Source organism: Doryrhamphus excisus, chromosome 18 (genome assembly GCF_030265055.1).
Source record: "Doryrhamphus excisus isolate RoL2022-K1 chromosome 18, RoL_Dexc_1.0, whole genome shotgun sequence".
NCBI lineage: Eukaryota > Metazoa > Chordata > Actinopteri > Syngnathiformes > Syngnathidae > Doryrhamphus > Doryrhamphus excisus.
The window spans coordinates 15444377-15460295 of record NC_080483.1 but is presented as its reverse complement, the minus strand read 5'-3'; the positions used below and the strand labels follow the sequence as shown (position 1 = coordinate 15460295).

The 15919-nt window shown below is 39.2% G+C and overlaps 1 protein-coding gene across 5 annotated transcripts in view; it reads left to right on the top strand.

Annotated features, from left to right (window-relative positions):
- Positions 1-12366, top strand: part of fmoda (fibromodulin a) — a 58064-nt gene extending 45698 nt beyond the window's left edge. For 4 of the 5 annotated variants that reach the window (XM_058055168.1, XM_058055165.1, XM_058055166.1 and 1 more), the window contains exons 5-10: positions 3861-3942; positions 6055-6436; positions 8612-8734; positions 9148-9288; positions 10287-10554; positions 12126-12366. In XM_058055168.1, coding sequence (XP_057911151.1) covers positions 6089-6436; positions 8612-8734; positions 9148-9288; positions 10287-10554; positions 12126-12277 — 1032 coding nt within the window. In that variant the 5' untranslated portion in view covers positions 3861-3942; positions 6055-6088 and the 3' untranslated portion in view covers positions 12278-12366. The remainder of the gene's footprint in view (positions 1-3860; positions 3943-6054; positions 6437-8611; positions 8735-9147; positions 9289-10286; positions 10555-12125) is intronic. The other variant, XM_058055169.1, reaches the window with a different exon arrangement.
- The last annotated feature ends 3553 nt before the right edge of the window (positions 12367-15919 follow it).

Sequence of the window (15919 nt, the reverse complement as noted above, 5' to 3'; positions counted from 1 at the left end):
TTATTATTATTATTATTATATTTACTTATTACTGATTGATTGATTTTCTTTATTCTTGATTTGTTTATTTATTTTTCATCTTATTTTGTGTAGAAAAATAAGATATTTGAGAACAGTGGAATGTTTTATCAGAGCTTTTCTTGTAGAAAATCGGAACCAAAGCAAAGTTTATTCATTTTTCCGTTTTTTGTTGGTTTTTTTTTTGAAAACCTGATGCGGCCCAGTCTCACCCAGACTCTAGCTCCAGTGGCCCCCAGGTAAATTGAGTTTGAGACCCCTGTTTTAAAACCTTAAACACTAAAATGTGGCTGTCAGCAACACTTCCTGTTGCTGACAGCAGGGGGCGTTGTTTCCTTTATAATCGCATAAGTTGGCCTTATCCCTTCCAGTATCATACTTAGCACTTGTACTATTATGACTTTGAAAACATAGTAATTATTTAAGTATTAGAATTAAATACTATTTATTTTCATTACAATCTTTTTGCTAAGACTCTTAGCAACGTAAGTATGCATGGAAAATACTTCATCTGTTCAGGTTAGGTCTTTTTTTATGGCAAAGATAGTTTGAGTCAGAATAATGACATGCACACAAAACCCGGTGTTTAATTATGTGTTAAAAACCTTGAGTGATGTAACTTAGTATTTGCAGACATCTGCTTTTCATTGTGTGCTTTATGATGTTCCCTGCGCCCTGAGGTGCTGGCTCATGTTACTTTAAAGAGCCTTGTACAACCGTTTTGTACACCATTATTACAAAAGTACATGACACTCATTTGCATCTCACTCAATGATGTATCTGTGTCATTTCATTGTTGATAAGAAGTATTTTAGCGCTGTGTTTTGATGTCACATAGGAAGTGACTATAGTTTATGACTGCTGTGAGCGTACAACGGAGTGTATAAATAACATAAAGTGGGTTCCTATCAGGTTAAAGACTTAAAGACTCACACTAGTTTGTGTTATCTCGGGATGGAGTATTTGCACAGGTATTAACTTCATGAAGCTGAAAGGGTCATCTTGGATCTTGGTTCAGGTCTGGTACGCAGTGTGAAACACCAGGTTGCTCAAACAAGTCACCTTTGACCTGGTAGCGGGGGGGTAGTTCCAAGATACTTGTTGATTTTTGATATTGGGACTGCTGAGGGACGTAAAAAGATGAAGTCCTGGAACTGTGCAGTACTTACCTGAGGTTTGTTTTGTGTACAGTCCGGAAACAAAACTGCTTAGCTACTTGATTTTTGGATGTTTTTAGGGGCCTGTTGCACCAAAGTAGGATTCAAACATCTGGGATTAATGACTGAGATCAACCAGCCCAGAAAACGAGTGTCAAAGCCTAAACCAGGATTTATTGAGTATTAATTCATTCATTTTCTACCGCTTATCCTCACAATAGTTGCGGGGGGTGCTGGAGCCTATCCCAGCTGTCTTCCAGCAAGAGGCAGGGTAATCACAGCCAATCACAGGGCACATATAGACAAACAACCATTCACACTCACATTCATACCTATGGACAATTTGTAGTCGCTAATTAACCTAGCATGTTTTTGGAATGTGGGAGGAAACCGGAATCCCAGGAGAAAACCCACGGCCGATGATTGAACTCGGGTCTCCTAGCTGTGAGGTCTGCGCGCTAATCACTCGACCGCCGTGCAACCTAGCAGGATGAGTAAACACGGATTAATCGAGGCAGGTTAAAGCAATCATGTGCCTTCCTTAAAGAGACCCTGCTATCGATCACAGAGTGATCACCCCCCCCACCACCCCTCGCCCCCCGCCCCCGACGGAAGCGGAAGTCCTCATGGAGCAAATAAGAAAGTAGGGTAACACCACCACAGTCATAAAACAAAGACAGGAAGAGTGCAGACCACCTTTGCAATAACTCACTGCTCAGCTAAAACTAATCCAAATAGTTAATTAATTAACCCACTGCGGTCCTTTTAATTTTATATCTTTTGGGTCACTAGAGGACACAAACAGTCTAGTCCCAAAAACTGCTGTTACCGATAAGCACCATTTTTCAATGCATCGGTATTAGACTATAGAAACGTCAACATATTTCATGCTTAGAACGGTTGGAAAAATCCCATATTGTTGGTGTCTACCAGGCTTTGTGACTGTGGTGAGTACCGATGGGTAGCCAGGGATGCAAAAAGTCATCACCACCATGAAAAGCAAAGTAAATATCTTTAAAAGTACAACCAAGGTGCTGCAATGATATGGTGGTTTTTTTTTGCAGTTGGGAGGGAGGAGCTTACAGCTTCACTTCACATGTTCAATGACCATAGAAAGTTATTAGTGCATGCTTTGCTATCTGCAGAAGTCTATAAGAGGCGGGGTACACCCTGGACTGGCAGCCAGCCAATCACAGGGCACATATAGACAAACAACCATTCACACTCACATTCATACCTATGGGAGAAAAGTCACCTTTGATGCACTATATTGCTGATGAGGTTCATTCATTCATTCATTTTCTACCGCTTTTTTTCCTCACGAGGGTCGCGGGGGGTGCTGGAGCCTATCCCAGCAGTCTTGGGGCGAGAGGCCGGGTACAAGACTGGACTGGTGGCCAGCCAATCACAGGGCACATATAGTCAAACAACCATTCACACTCACATTCATACCTATGGGAGACAAGTCACCTTTGATGCACTACACTGCTGATGAGCTTCATTCATTCATTCGTTTTCTACCGTTTTATTTCCTCGCGAGGGTTGAGGGGGTGCTGGAGCCTATCCCAGCTGTCTTGGGGCAAGAGGCGGGGTTCAAGACTGGATTGGTCGCCAGCCAATCACAGGGCACATATAGACAAACAACCATTCACACTCATATTCATAACTATGGGAGAAAAGTCACCTTTGATGCACTACATTGCTGACGAGGTTCATTCATTCATTCATTTTCTACCGCTTTTTTTCCTCATGAAAGTTGCAGGGGGTGCTGGAGCCTATCCCAGCTGTCTTGGGGCGAGAGGCCAGGTACAAGACTGGACTGGTGGCCAGCCAATCACAGGGCACATATAGTCAAACAACCATTCACACTCACATTCATACCTATGGGAGAAAAGTCACCTTTGATGCACTACACTGCTGATTTATTCATTTTCTACCGCATTTTTTCCTCACAAGGGTTGCAGGGGGTGCTGGAGCCTATCCCAGCTGTCTTGGGGCGAGAGGCCGGGTACAAGACTGGACTGGTTGCCAGCCAATTACAGGGCACGTATAGACAAACAACCATTCACACTCACATTCATACCTATGGGAGACAAGTCACCTTTGATGCACTACACTGCTGACGAGGTTAACAAAGGGCAAATGTAGATTAATCAGCAAATTTGTGGGATGTTGTTCATCCCACAAATCCCTATTTGGGAAGGAAGGTAAGGAATTTTTACATCCTAATTAATATGTAAAAAAAATCTCAAACGAGCCAACAATACTTTTATTATCCAATATGGTGACTTAGCAAAGCAGCAATGGAAGACCGGACACAAAGTCAGCTGGAGAAACAGGAAGTAACTCGTATTAAGTCCAGACAGTCAACAAGCGGGGACAGTCACATGTGTTTTCATTTAACCCTTCAAAAGAGACAGGAAGCAGTCAGCTCAGCAACATATGCTAATATTTGCTTAGCGTCAATCATCCGTGTTTGTGTAATGAATTATGAAACCATGCTAAGTAAAACACAGCATATCATAGCAATCCTCAGGTAAATTATCATATGATAATTGATACAGAGCGCTCATCCGTCTGTGTATGAAGAGAGGAGGGTGCATGAGGGGAGTGGAAGCAACCATCTTGATGAATGAACAAAAAAAGGGGTGGAGACCGTCATGCCTATTTTTTTTTTTTTTTAAGTGTTGGTGAGAGTACCATCCAGACTTGGAACGCTACTTGCAGACAGAAAGGGGGACGCCGAGGGGCCGATCTCTCAAACCAGGTAAATTGTGACATGTGTGTGTGTGTGTGTGTGTGTGTGTGCGTGTGAAAGAATGTGTCCGTCAATGTGTCTTTATGGGCAATTATCTTGGAATGAGGCCTAATAGGATCTCCCATAAACACGTGCTGATGGGATCAAACCATCATATTTTTGTTTGCTCCTCATACTTCGAGCTTTTTTTTTCCCGCTGCAGAATCTGGACCATTTCTGAGGCCCGTCGACAAAGCTGCTATTGTAACCGAGTTCAATTTCTCTCGCTCACATTTTTTGACACTTCCTCTCTTGGATTCCCTGCGGATTAAAACTTCTAAGAATGTGACTCCCAGCAGGCAGGTCCAATTACCTAAATATGCCAGTATGCCACTTCTCGTATTTGGATGGTTAGTCAGTATCTGGGAAATATCTTCTCTTTAGGTCAGGGGCGTCCATTTGCGGCCCGTAGCTCATTTTTTTATGGGCCTGCAAAATTATTTAAATTAAAACCTCAATAGTTATAATAATATAAGCTAACAAAGTTTTGTACCTAAATCCATTTATTCATTCATTTTGGGGATGCTGGAGCCTATCCCAGCTGTCTTCAAGCGAGAGGCGGGGTACACCCTGGACTGGTGGCCAGCCAATCACAGGGCACATATAGACAAACAACCATTCACACTCACATTCATACCTATGGACAATTTGGAGTCGCTAGCTGTGAGGTCTGTGCGCTAACCACTCGACCGCCGTGCAACCTAGCAGGATGAGCAGACATGGATAAATCGGGGACACGTGGCGCACATGTGGCTTCCTTAAATAGACCCTGCTATCGATCACAGAGTGACCAGCCAATCACAGGGCACATATAGACAAACAACCATTCACACTCACATTCATACCTATGGACAATTTGGAGTCGCTAATTAGCCTAGCATTTTTTTGGAATGTGGGAGGAAACCGGAGTACCCGGAGAAAACCCACGCATACACGGGGAGAACATGTAAACTCCACACAAAGATGGCCGAACTCGGGTCTCCTATAGCTGTGAGGTCTTCGCGCTAACCACTCGACCGCCGTGCAACCTAGCAGAATGAGCAGACATGGTTTAATCGGGGCAGGTGAAAGCAATTCCAGATGAGTGCGCACACGCGGCACATCACGGGACCTCATTACTCAATGTAATATTCTGACGCACAATGTTATCTTAAATTGAAGGCCAAAATCATCACACAACAACTTAACACTCAACGATATACCTTTAACTCTCTCTCTCTCTCTCTGTCGCTCGCTCTCAGTTCAGGTTGAGGTGGCTCATTACTCAATGTAATATTCTGACGCACAATGTTATCTTAAATAGAAGGCCAAAATCATCACACAGCGACTTAACACTCAATGATAAACCTAAGAGCTGGCTGCTCTGCTGGGATGAAATGCATTTTTGGTTGACCCTGCTGTCGATCACAGAGTGACCAGCCAATCACAGGGCACATTTAGACAAACAACCATTCACACTCACATTCATACCTATGGACAATTTGGAGTCGCTAATTAACCTAGCATGTTTTTGGAATGTGGGAGGAAACCGGAGTACCCGGAGAAAACCCATGCATACACGGGGAGAACATACAAACTCCACACAAAGATGGCCAGAAATCTCTTATAGCTGTGAGGTCTTCGCGCTAACCACTCGACCACCGTGCAACCTAGAAGAATGGGCAGACACGGATAAATCGGGCCAGGTGAAGGCAATCCCAGATGAGTCCGCACATGTGGAACATCACGGGACCTCATTTACTCAATGTAATATTCTGACGCACAATGTTATCTTAAATCATCACACAGTAACTTAACACTCAATGATATACCTATGAGCTGGCTGCTCTGCTGGGATGAAATGTATTTTTGGTTGACCATGCTATCGATCACAGCGTGACCAGCCAATCACAGGGCACATTTAGACAAACAACCATTCACACTCAACATGCAAACAGAACATGCAAACACAGAGAGTGGAATTGAACCCGGGTCTCCTATCTGTGAGGTCTGGAAAAAGTATGGACACCCCCGTTTGCTCGGCACCTTTTTATAATTAAAACATGAGTGAATTAACTCTCTCTCTCTGTCGCTCGCTCTCAGTTCAGGTTGAGGTGGCTTTCGTGTAAGTGACGCCATGCGTCAGGTGATCTTCCTCTTGTCCGCCCTGCTCCCGCTGTCTCCCTCCCATGGACAACACGATCCTTTCGCGTGGCTCTATAGCGGACGGAGCTCCATCCAGGCGGACACCACGGGAGGAGAATGTCCCGCCGAGTGTGACTGTCCTCCGACATTCCCCATCGCCATGTACTGTGACGGACGAGGCCTGACGGCCATGCCGACCGTCCCGTCCCGGATGAAGTACTTGTACCTTCAAAATAATGCTATCACGTCGGTATCCGACTCTGCTCTGGTCAACGCAACAAATCTGGTGTGGCTGATGATGCACCATAACCAACTCGCAGACGATGGCGTCAGTGACAAGGTAAACAAGTGGTCCTCGGGTTACGAATGAGTTCCGTTCGTTGACGGTGATGCAAGTGTAGTAGTGTAAATCGAAACTTGGACTTAAATGAACTGCAAAGTCACTGACAAAATACACAAAATACATGCAAGAGATAAAATACCCTAATGCAGTAATACAAATATTACATGCAGTTAAACCTATATTTTTTTATGATTGAATAAAGAACAATTTAGCCAAATTTACATACACAATTACATACAATATTGTAGGTTACAAAATACAGTAATTCCTTGACTTTTGCAGCGTCACTTGTAGTTTTCCAAAATAACTTCACAGTCTATTAGTAAAAGAAATGCATATTTTATTTAAAATGTAACATTTTAAAGCATTAAAATGACCAAATTAACTAAAATACAATAAAAGGCATGAAGTAGACACATTCAAATTGTGAATGAACTGCAAAGTCACTGACACAATACACAAAATACATGCAGGAGATAAAATACCCTAATGCAGTAATACAAATATTACATGCAGTTAAACCTATATTTTTTTATGATTGAATAAAGAACAATTTAGCCAAATTTACATACACAATTACATACAATATTGTAGGTTACAAAATACAGTAATTCCTTGACTTTTGCAGTGTCACTTGTAGTTTTCCAAAATAACTTCACAGTCTATTAGTAAAAGAAATGCATATTTTATTTAAAATGTAACATTTTAAAGCATTAAAATGACCAAATTAACTAAAATACAATAAAAGGCATGAAGTAGACACATTCAAATTGTGAATGAACTGCAAAGTCACTGACACAATACACAAAATACATGCAGGAGATAAAATACCCTAATGCAGTAATACAAATATTACATGCAGTTAAACCTATATTTTTTCATGATTGAATAAAGAACAATTTAGCCAAATTTACATACACAATTACAAACAATATTGTAGGTTACAAAATACAGTAATTCCTTGACTTTTGCAGTGTCACTTGTAGTTTTCCAAAATAACTTTACAGTCTATTAGTAAAAGAAATGCATATTTTATTTAAAATTTAACATTTTAAAGCATTAAAATGACCAAATTAACTAAAATACAATAACAGGCATGAAGTAGACACATTCAAATTGTGAATGAACTGCAAAGTCACTGACACAATACACAAAATACATGCAGGAGATAAAATACCCTAATACAAATATTATAATACAATATTACATTACATTTTTGTATGATTGAATAAAGAAAAATGTAGCCAAATTTACATACACAATTACATACAATATTGTAGGTTACAAAATACAGTAATTCCTTGACTTTTGCAGCGTCACTTGTAGTTTTCCAAAATAACTTCACAGTCTATTAGTAAAAGAAATGCATATTTTATTTAAAATGTAACATTTTAAAGCATTAAAATGACCAAATTAACTAAAATACAATAACAGGCATGAAGTAGACACATTCAAATTGTGAATGAACTGCAAAGTCACTGACACAATACACAAAATACATGCAGGAGATAAAATACCCTAATACAAATATTATAATACAATATTACATTACATTTTTGTATGATTGAATAAAGAAAAATGTAGCCAAATTTACATACACAATTACATACAATATTGTAGGTTACAAAATACAGTAATTCCTTGACTTTTGCAGCGTCACTTGTAGTTTTCCAAAATAACTTTACAGTCTATTAGTAAAAGAAATGCATATTTTATTTAAAATGTAACATTTTAAAGCATTAAAATGACCAAATTAACTAAAATACAATAACAGGCATGAAGTAGACATATTCAAATTGTGAATGTATTATTCTACATTGGTCACTAGGTGTCAGTAATGTTACTGCAATATTCTGTGAGAAGTACGAGAAGGTTTTAAATTATCTCAAAACAAAAAAAACAACAACGTAATAATCGTAATAATAACACGTTATACTGTTGTGGTCATAATTCATGCCAGGTTAAAACTCAACTCTGAACCCCCGACATCACTTCCTGTTCTCCACACACCCTGAACGCATTTACTGAGACACACAAGAACTACTCGTGTTTTTAAGAGTGCTTTTGTAATCAGGAAATATGGAACATCATAAACCGAGAACCATCTGTAGATCGTTTACCCGATGGACACAGGGGACAGGGGGATTTGAACCTTCTCCATATTGCTTTCAGGCATTTGCAAAGTTGGAACGACTGGAGCGTTTTTATTTGCAACACAACAATTTGACCAGCATCCCTTCAAACCTCCCTCGGACCCTACGAGACCTGAGAATCAACCATAACAGCATTGAAAAGGTAACTACTTGCAGTAGTCCAGGAATGTACAGTATAGTATACAGTATATGTGGTACAATTCAGAGTACAGTAATACAGTATACTTTGTCACATGATTTGGTTTAGGTTTTTCTCTGCCATTTTTTTGTGATTCCACCACAGAAGTGTACCAGTGAAGGCAAAAAAGAAAGCATGATGATAACCATAGAACCAGAAATGGAGCTAGTTTACAACATGGGAACAAACACATTTGGACTTAGCTTGTTCTAGCACACAACCAGGGCCGAGCGCCCAGAAGGCTCACAATCTGCTGTTAACTTCCTGTTTACGCTCGTACAGCGTAAATCCCCAGGATACAATGTTAGCGTGTGTATTTTTCATCTTTCATGTTTTGCTGTTGATCAGCAGAAGGCCTTAAATTACACGTTGCCTAGGTAACACCTTCAGACCTGGAGGGAATGGATAACCTAACTATCCTGCATCTCCATGACAACGCTATCACTGACTTGGGCGCATCACTGAAATCCCTCTCATCCCTCACGCTGTTGGACATCAGCAACAACAAATTAACAAAGGCAGGTTTGGCTTTTTGTGTACTTTTGACATAATTTCCGGTGTATATGTATAAGATACACAGATTTGTACATGCTAAGTATATAAGACACGCGTCATAAAAACATGTGCGCAAGAGTCCGGGAGGACTAGGGGAGTCAATCACAAACTATGATGACTTGTGAATTCCATTGGAAATCACAGGACCTCATTACTCAATATAATATTCTGATGCACAATGTTATTTTAAATAGAAGGCCAAAATCATCACACAGCAACTTAACACTCAATGATATACCTAAGACGAAATGCATTTTTGCCTGAAGTTAAAATATTTTAAACTCAAATTGGTAATTGTCTTGAATATTTTTAGGTACTGTATACCTTTCGAGTGTTCAGTTGCTGTGTGACGATTTTATTCCATGAAATATATGATGGCAAGTTAAGTTGCACATACTGATGATAGTCACAGGCGGTTTTCAACTTGCTTAACTAATTCCATGCCAGACATTTTCTTTCAGTGCCGGGAAAAAAAAACATGGAACCTACCTAGAGAAAAATTAGATTCTCTTCTTTCATCAGAAAAAAGAAGTTTGTTTCTACCCTTTTCCATTCTTCAGTAATCAGCTGCAGAACATTGGTAGGTTTCAGGCAAATATCAGCTCCCAACAAAAAAAAAGCTGGCTTCTCTGCTTGGACGAAATTTTTGGCTGAAGTTAAAATATTTTGAACTCGAATTGGTAATTGTCTTGAATATTTTTAGGTACTGTATACCTTCCGAGTGTTCAGTTGCTGTGTGATGATTTTATTCTTCTATCTAAGATGACAACGGGAGTCAGACTGTTTATACTGAGTAATGACCGCTTGGGATTTCTGATGGGTTGGCAAGCTCGGGATTGGCCCTTGCCAAAGAAAGAGCTACTGTTTCCTGTTACAAGTTTAAGGAAAAAGTAGCTGCTTATACACTGGAAATTACGGTAATTTGTGTCCTTTGATTCTCCCTATGTGCTTTGCTTCCAAGGTCCCGGAAGCTCTCCCTGAACATCTGCACCAGCTCTACCTGGACTCCAACTCTATCGCCTCCTTGTCCGAGGGCTTCCTGAGCAGTTTGGCACAGCTTCAGTACCTGCGGATGGCCCACAACCAGCTCACGGACAAGGGCATCCCCTCCAACACCTTCAATGTGACGGGGCTGGTGGAGTTGGACCTGAGCTTCAACAAGCTGGAGAGAATCCCTCCGATTAGCACCAACCTGCAGCATCTTTATCTGCAAGCTAACCAAATCAAAGGTAAGCGCTGGTGGTATTTTCTCGGAAAAAAGTCAATTTTCATTTTTTTTTATTAGCCTTTTTGATATGGTAGCCTTTTTCTATGGTAGTCAGCGCATATATAATTAAGAAAAATAATACAATTATTATTACAATTATGAATGTTCATGTACAAATGTATATACAGTCATCACTCTACGCATTGCAGCTCACTATATTGCGTTTTTTCCACATTAATAAAGGAGACCAGGGTTCAATTCCACCCTCGGCCATCTCTGTGTGGAGTTTGCATGTTCTCCCCGTGCATGCGTGGGTTTTCTCCGGGTACTCCGGTTTCCTCCCACATTCCAAAAACATGCTAGGTTAATTATGGGATAGGCTCCAGCATGTCCAACATGATTCTCCTCCTATTGCGTGTGGAAGTGGTACGTTTTTGGCTTCTTTGTTTTGTCTTTGCGCTGTACGGTACTCAAGTGGTTAGCACGCAGACCTCACAGCTAAGAGACCCGAGTTAAATCCCACCCTCGGCCATCTCTGTGTGGAGTTTGCATGTTCTTCCCGGTGCATGCATGTGGGTTTTCTCCGGGTATTCCGGTTTCCTCCCACATTCCAAAAACATGCTAGGTTAATTATGGGATAGGCTCCAGCATGTCCAACATGATTCTCCTCCTATTGCGTGTGGAAGTGGTACATTTTTGGCTTCTTTGTTTTGTCTTTGGGCTGTACGGTGGTCAAGTGGTTAGCATGCAGACCTCACAGTTAAGAGACCCGAGTTAAATCCCACCCTCGGCCATCTCTGTGTGGAGTTTGCATGTTCTTCCCGGTGCATGCGTGGGTTTTCTCCGGGTATTCCGGTTTCCTCCCACATTCCAAAAACATGCTAGGTTAATTAGCGACTCCAAATTGTATGGAAGGTATGAATGTGAGTGTGAATGGTTGTTTGTCTATATGTGCACTGTGATTGGCTGGCGACCACCTCTTGCTCGAAGACAGCTGGGATAGGCTCCAGCGTGAGGAAAAGTGGTAGAAAATGAATGAATGAATAAATTATAGCTGTTTTGCAGTTGACAGCAGCCTATTATTAATCAAATAACATATATATAATTAAGCAAAATGTAAATTTTCTTGGCCTAATTTAAGTGTTTTCAAGCATAAAAATACTGAATACAAATATAAGACACCGAAAACGCGTATGTATTATCGGTCACCAAGTGTCACCAGCGTTACATTGATGGGAAAACAGCCACTGCAGGAAGTACTGGTCGTAAAACAAACAAAACACGACAACAATGAACTCTCTCAATATGAATGTGTGAGTCTATATTATGTTATTTTTTGTTATTTTTATGTCTACTATATTGGGTAATACAAATGTAAAGGTGATTATATTGTGTTATTTCATATGTTTTTAGGGCTTTAAGGTTGTCAGCAGGTTTTATATGTGTATTACAAAATATTCCATTTACAAATAATCTCTTTACTAATATGAATACAAGCATGAATACAGAATTACCACTAAATTTATCATTGTCGATTTTGTCGAATGAAAAGATAACAAAATGAACAACGACTTGATTGTTCTTTGTTTTTAGAATTTACATTGGGAAGTTTCTGCAGCGTTGTGGACGTTACCAACTTCTCCAAACTACAAACGCTGCGTCTGGATGGGAACGAGATCAGTCGTCAGGACATCCCATCGGATTCATCGCTTTGCCTGCGTTTGGCCTCCAGCATTGACATTTAAACGTATCGCATTTAAACCTTAAAAAATACTATGTTTTGTACTCGTGTTAAATCCATTAGAGCAGGGGTGGGCAAACTTTTTGACTCGCGGGCCGCATTGATATGACAAAATTTCCGGGGGGGGGGGGGGGGGGGGGGGGGTGCAGACTATATATTTTACACGTAACAGTCCACCTGGTATTATTGTATCTGTAAAATTGTCATGCAATTATTATTTATTATTTTATATTTATATTTAAATATTTTTAAAATAATAAAATATTATAATAATTACAATAAAATTAAAATAATAATTATATTATGTAAAATATGCAAATATAACAATAATATTATATATAATTCATATAATAATTAGCATTAATATAATAAATATAATAATCATAATAGTTAAAATAATAATATAATAATTATTATTTTAATTTTTATTATTATTATGTGCTTGTGTCTCTTTTTTCAGGAGCACTTTGTAAACAACAGACCATGTCAAACAACAAAATTGACACAACCATCAAAAGGTTGGCTCAGGCCATGATGCCAGATTGTATGTTGAGTTTAAATTAAATACTTTGGAAAGATTGGGCAGGCCGTATTCAAACACTTGGCGGGCCGGATGTGGCCCCCGGGCCGTAGTTTGCCCACCCCTGCATTAGAGGTTCTTTAAGTGTCGATAAACACTTTTTACAATTTTGAGAACTTATATGAATGACACTTAGGGTCCATCACTGTCTTATTCATACAGTTCCACATTCTGTTACATAATTGATTATGTTATGTTTATAGTAAGAAAAATAATCTCACCGTAATGTATCTACAATCACTACTTTTTATTCTCTTTTGTTGTTTTTCTTGTACTTCAATTTAATCATGTTGTCGAAATAGTTGACATAAGACTTCTGTCTAATGTAAAGTTTTAAATAAATAAGTTTTAAATAAATAGCCTTTCATATTGCGGCTAAATTTGCTAGCTTACTGGACATCACTGCAATAAAGCGGGTGCACTTGTTTATCTACGAGCCTCAACTTTTATTTTTTTTTTTTGCTTTTTAGTATACATCAGGACTATGCATCCATGACATATATGATAGCAAGTTAAGTTGTACATACTGATAATAGTCACAGGCGGTTGTCAGCTTGCTTAACTCATAAAATGCCAGACATTTTTTTTCAGTGCCGGACAAAAAAAACATGGAACCTACCTAGAGAAAGATGAGATTCTCTTCTTTCATCAGAAAAAAGAAGTTTGTTTCTACCCTTTTCCATTCTTTAGTAATCAGCAGAAGAACATTGGTAGGTTTCAGGCAAATATCAGCTCCCAACAAAAAAAAAGCTTTTTGTGAAAAAATACATTTAAAGTTGCAAAGGTGTGCAGAATTCACGGTTTAATATATTTGTGTTACAGTTTGATACTTTTTCGATACAAAAAATAAATTACCTTGCTTTTTTTAAATTTGTATTTTATTGAAATTGCTCAAATATTTACATAACGATACAAAAAAAATTGTGTTTTACATCAAAATAATGCATTTACAAATATAACACCATAAACTATTTACACACTATTTTCACATTTGGAACTAAACTGTGCATGTGTTAAAATAAAAAATATAAAAATAGAATAGAAAATAAATCTGTCTTCGGTATTGAATGTGTTATGGACGGATTATTAACCAAAACACTAACAAAAATAACACATCCTGTAACCAAATAAACCTTTACATCACATGAACGTACATGCCAAAAATTATATCCATAACCATACACCGCAAAGCATGCTGGGTAACTTGCAGTATAAAACTATTTTTATAATATCGCCACACTATATTTATACAGAAATGGTGTATACCATTTTAATTAATATCAATTGTATTAATTTAGGGGTCAAATTTAGGTTACGAAAGTATATTCGGGGGCGGCACGGTGGTCTAGGGGTTAGCGCACAGACCTCACAGCTAGGAGACCAGGGTTCAATCCCACCCTTGGGCATCTCTGTGTGGAGTTTGCATGTTCTCCCCGTGCATGCGTGGGTTTTCTCCGGGTACTCCGGTTTCCTCCCACATTCCAAAAACATGCTAGGTTAATTAGCGACTCCAAATTGTCCATAGGTATGAATGTGAGTGTGAATGGTTGTTTGTCTATATGTGCACTGTGATTGGCTGGCGACCAGTCTAGGGTGTACCCCGCCTTACGCCCGAAGACAGCTGGGATAGGCTCCAGCACCCCCCGCGACCCTCGTGAGGAAAAGCGGTAGAAAATGAATGAATGAATGAAAGTATATTCGGCACATAATTATAAACAAAAACACAATTCAACAATGAAGTGTTTTCATCCAATGAAATCATTCCCTTACTTTTACTGCAGGATATAGTAAAATGTGATAAAAATGAGATCACCTCCATGTTAAGGACACTCGCACATTTTAGATCATTCAGACACAAGCCCCTCCCCGTTGTTCTTGAGGAAGACCTGATAAGATTTACGGGTTTTCTGTTTAATGAGTTGGAAAAAAAAGGGTTTATGGGCCTTCAACAAGGGGAAAAAAAAAGTCAAACAGGATATTTGTGTGTCATTTGTCTATTCAATGACATCCTTCTCATTCCGATGCAATCATGTTGTCTTTTACGGTTCTTATTTATTTCTTTTGAAGCCGAGTCATCGAGTGTGTGTCGCTCTGACCTGGTTTTCCGTACATGCCGGAGTTATCGCCTCAGGGTGAGCTGCAAGATGAGGAAAAAGGTGCTGTTAAATATTCTTGCAGTTAAAAGTGTTACTCGTTAGTCAGTAATCTCAGTGACATTTTACTTTTCTGTTTAATTTGTTGAAAAAAAAACACATAATATTGAGAACGGGAATCAGAATCACATTCAAAAATACAATCAGTCCGGGAATGATCCTGACCCGGATCAGGCCAGGACAATCTGTGTTAGTGTGTGTCTGTTCCTGTTGAATTAATATCTTATCATGGATGTTGACATTTTGTACAAAAACAGTACTGCATTAGCAGATTTTTTTTAGTACATTACAAAAAATGTGTGACGGTAGCATTTTTTTAATCGTTATAGTGATTTGCTATACAGTTATCGTATCTGGTCCCTTAGCAGGAGGCAAAAAATTTACATTTTATGGGCAAATATTATAGAAATGTAAGTATTGTTGCCACCCTCGGTCATCTCTGTGTGGAGTTTGCATGTTCTCCCCGTGCATGCGTGGGTTTTTTTCCGGGTACTATGGACACCACAAGATGTGAAGTTTTGATTTATTTTAGTTTTATTTAGTTATGTATATGTATAAGAGTTATCATTTTTTAAATGATTAAAACACTACACAGTTAATAAATATTATGCGTCTGTGCGGAGTTTGCATGTTCTCCCCGTGCATGCGTGGGTTTTCTCCGGGTACTATGGACACCACAAGATGTGAAGTTTTGATTTATTTTAGTTTTATTTAGTTATGTATATGTATAAGAGTTATCATTTTTTAAATGATTAAAACACTACACAGTTAATAAATATTAGGCGTCTGTGTGGAGTTTGCATGTTCTCCCCGTGCATGCGTGGGTTTTCTCCGGGTACTCCGGTTTCCTCCCACATTCCAAAAACATGCTAGGTTAATTAGCGACTCCAAATTGTCCATAGGTATGAATGTG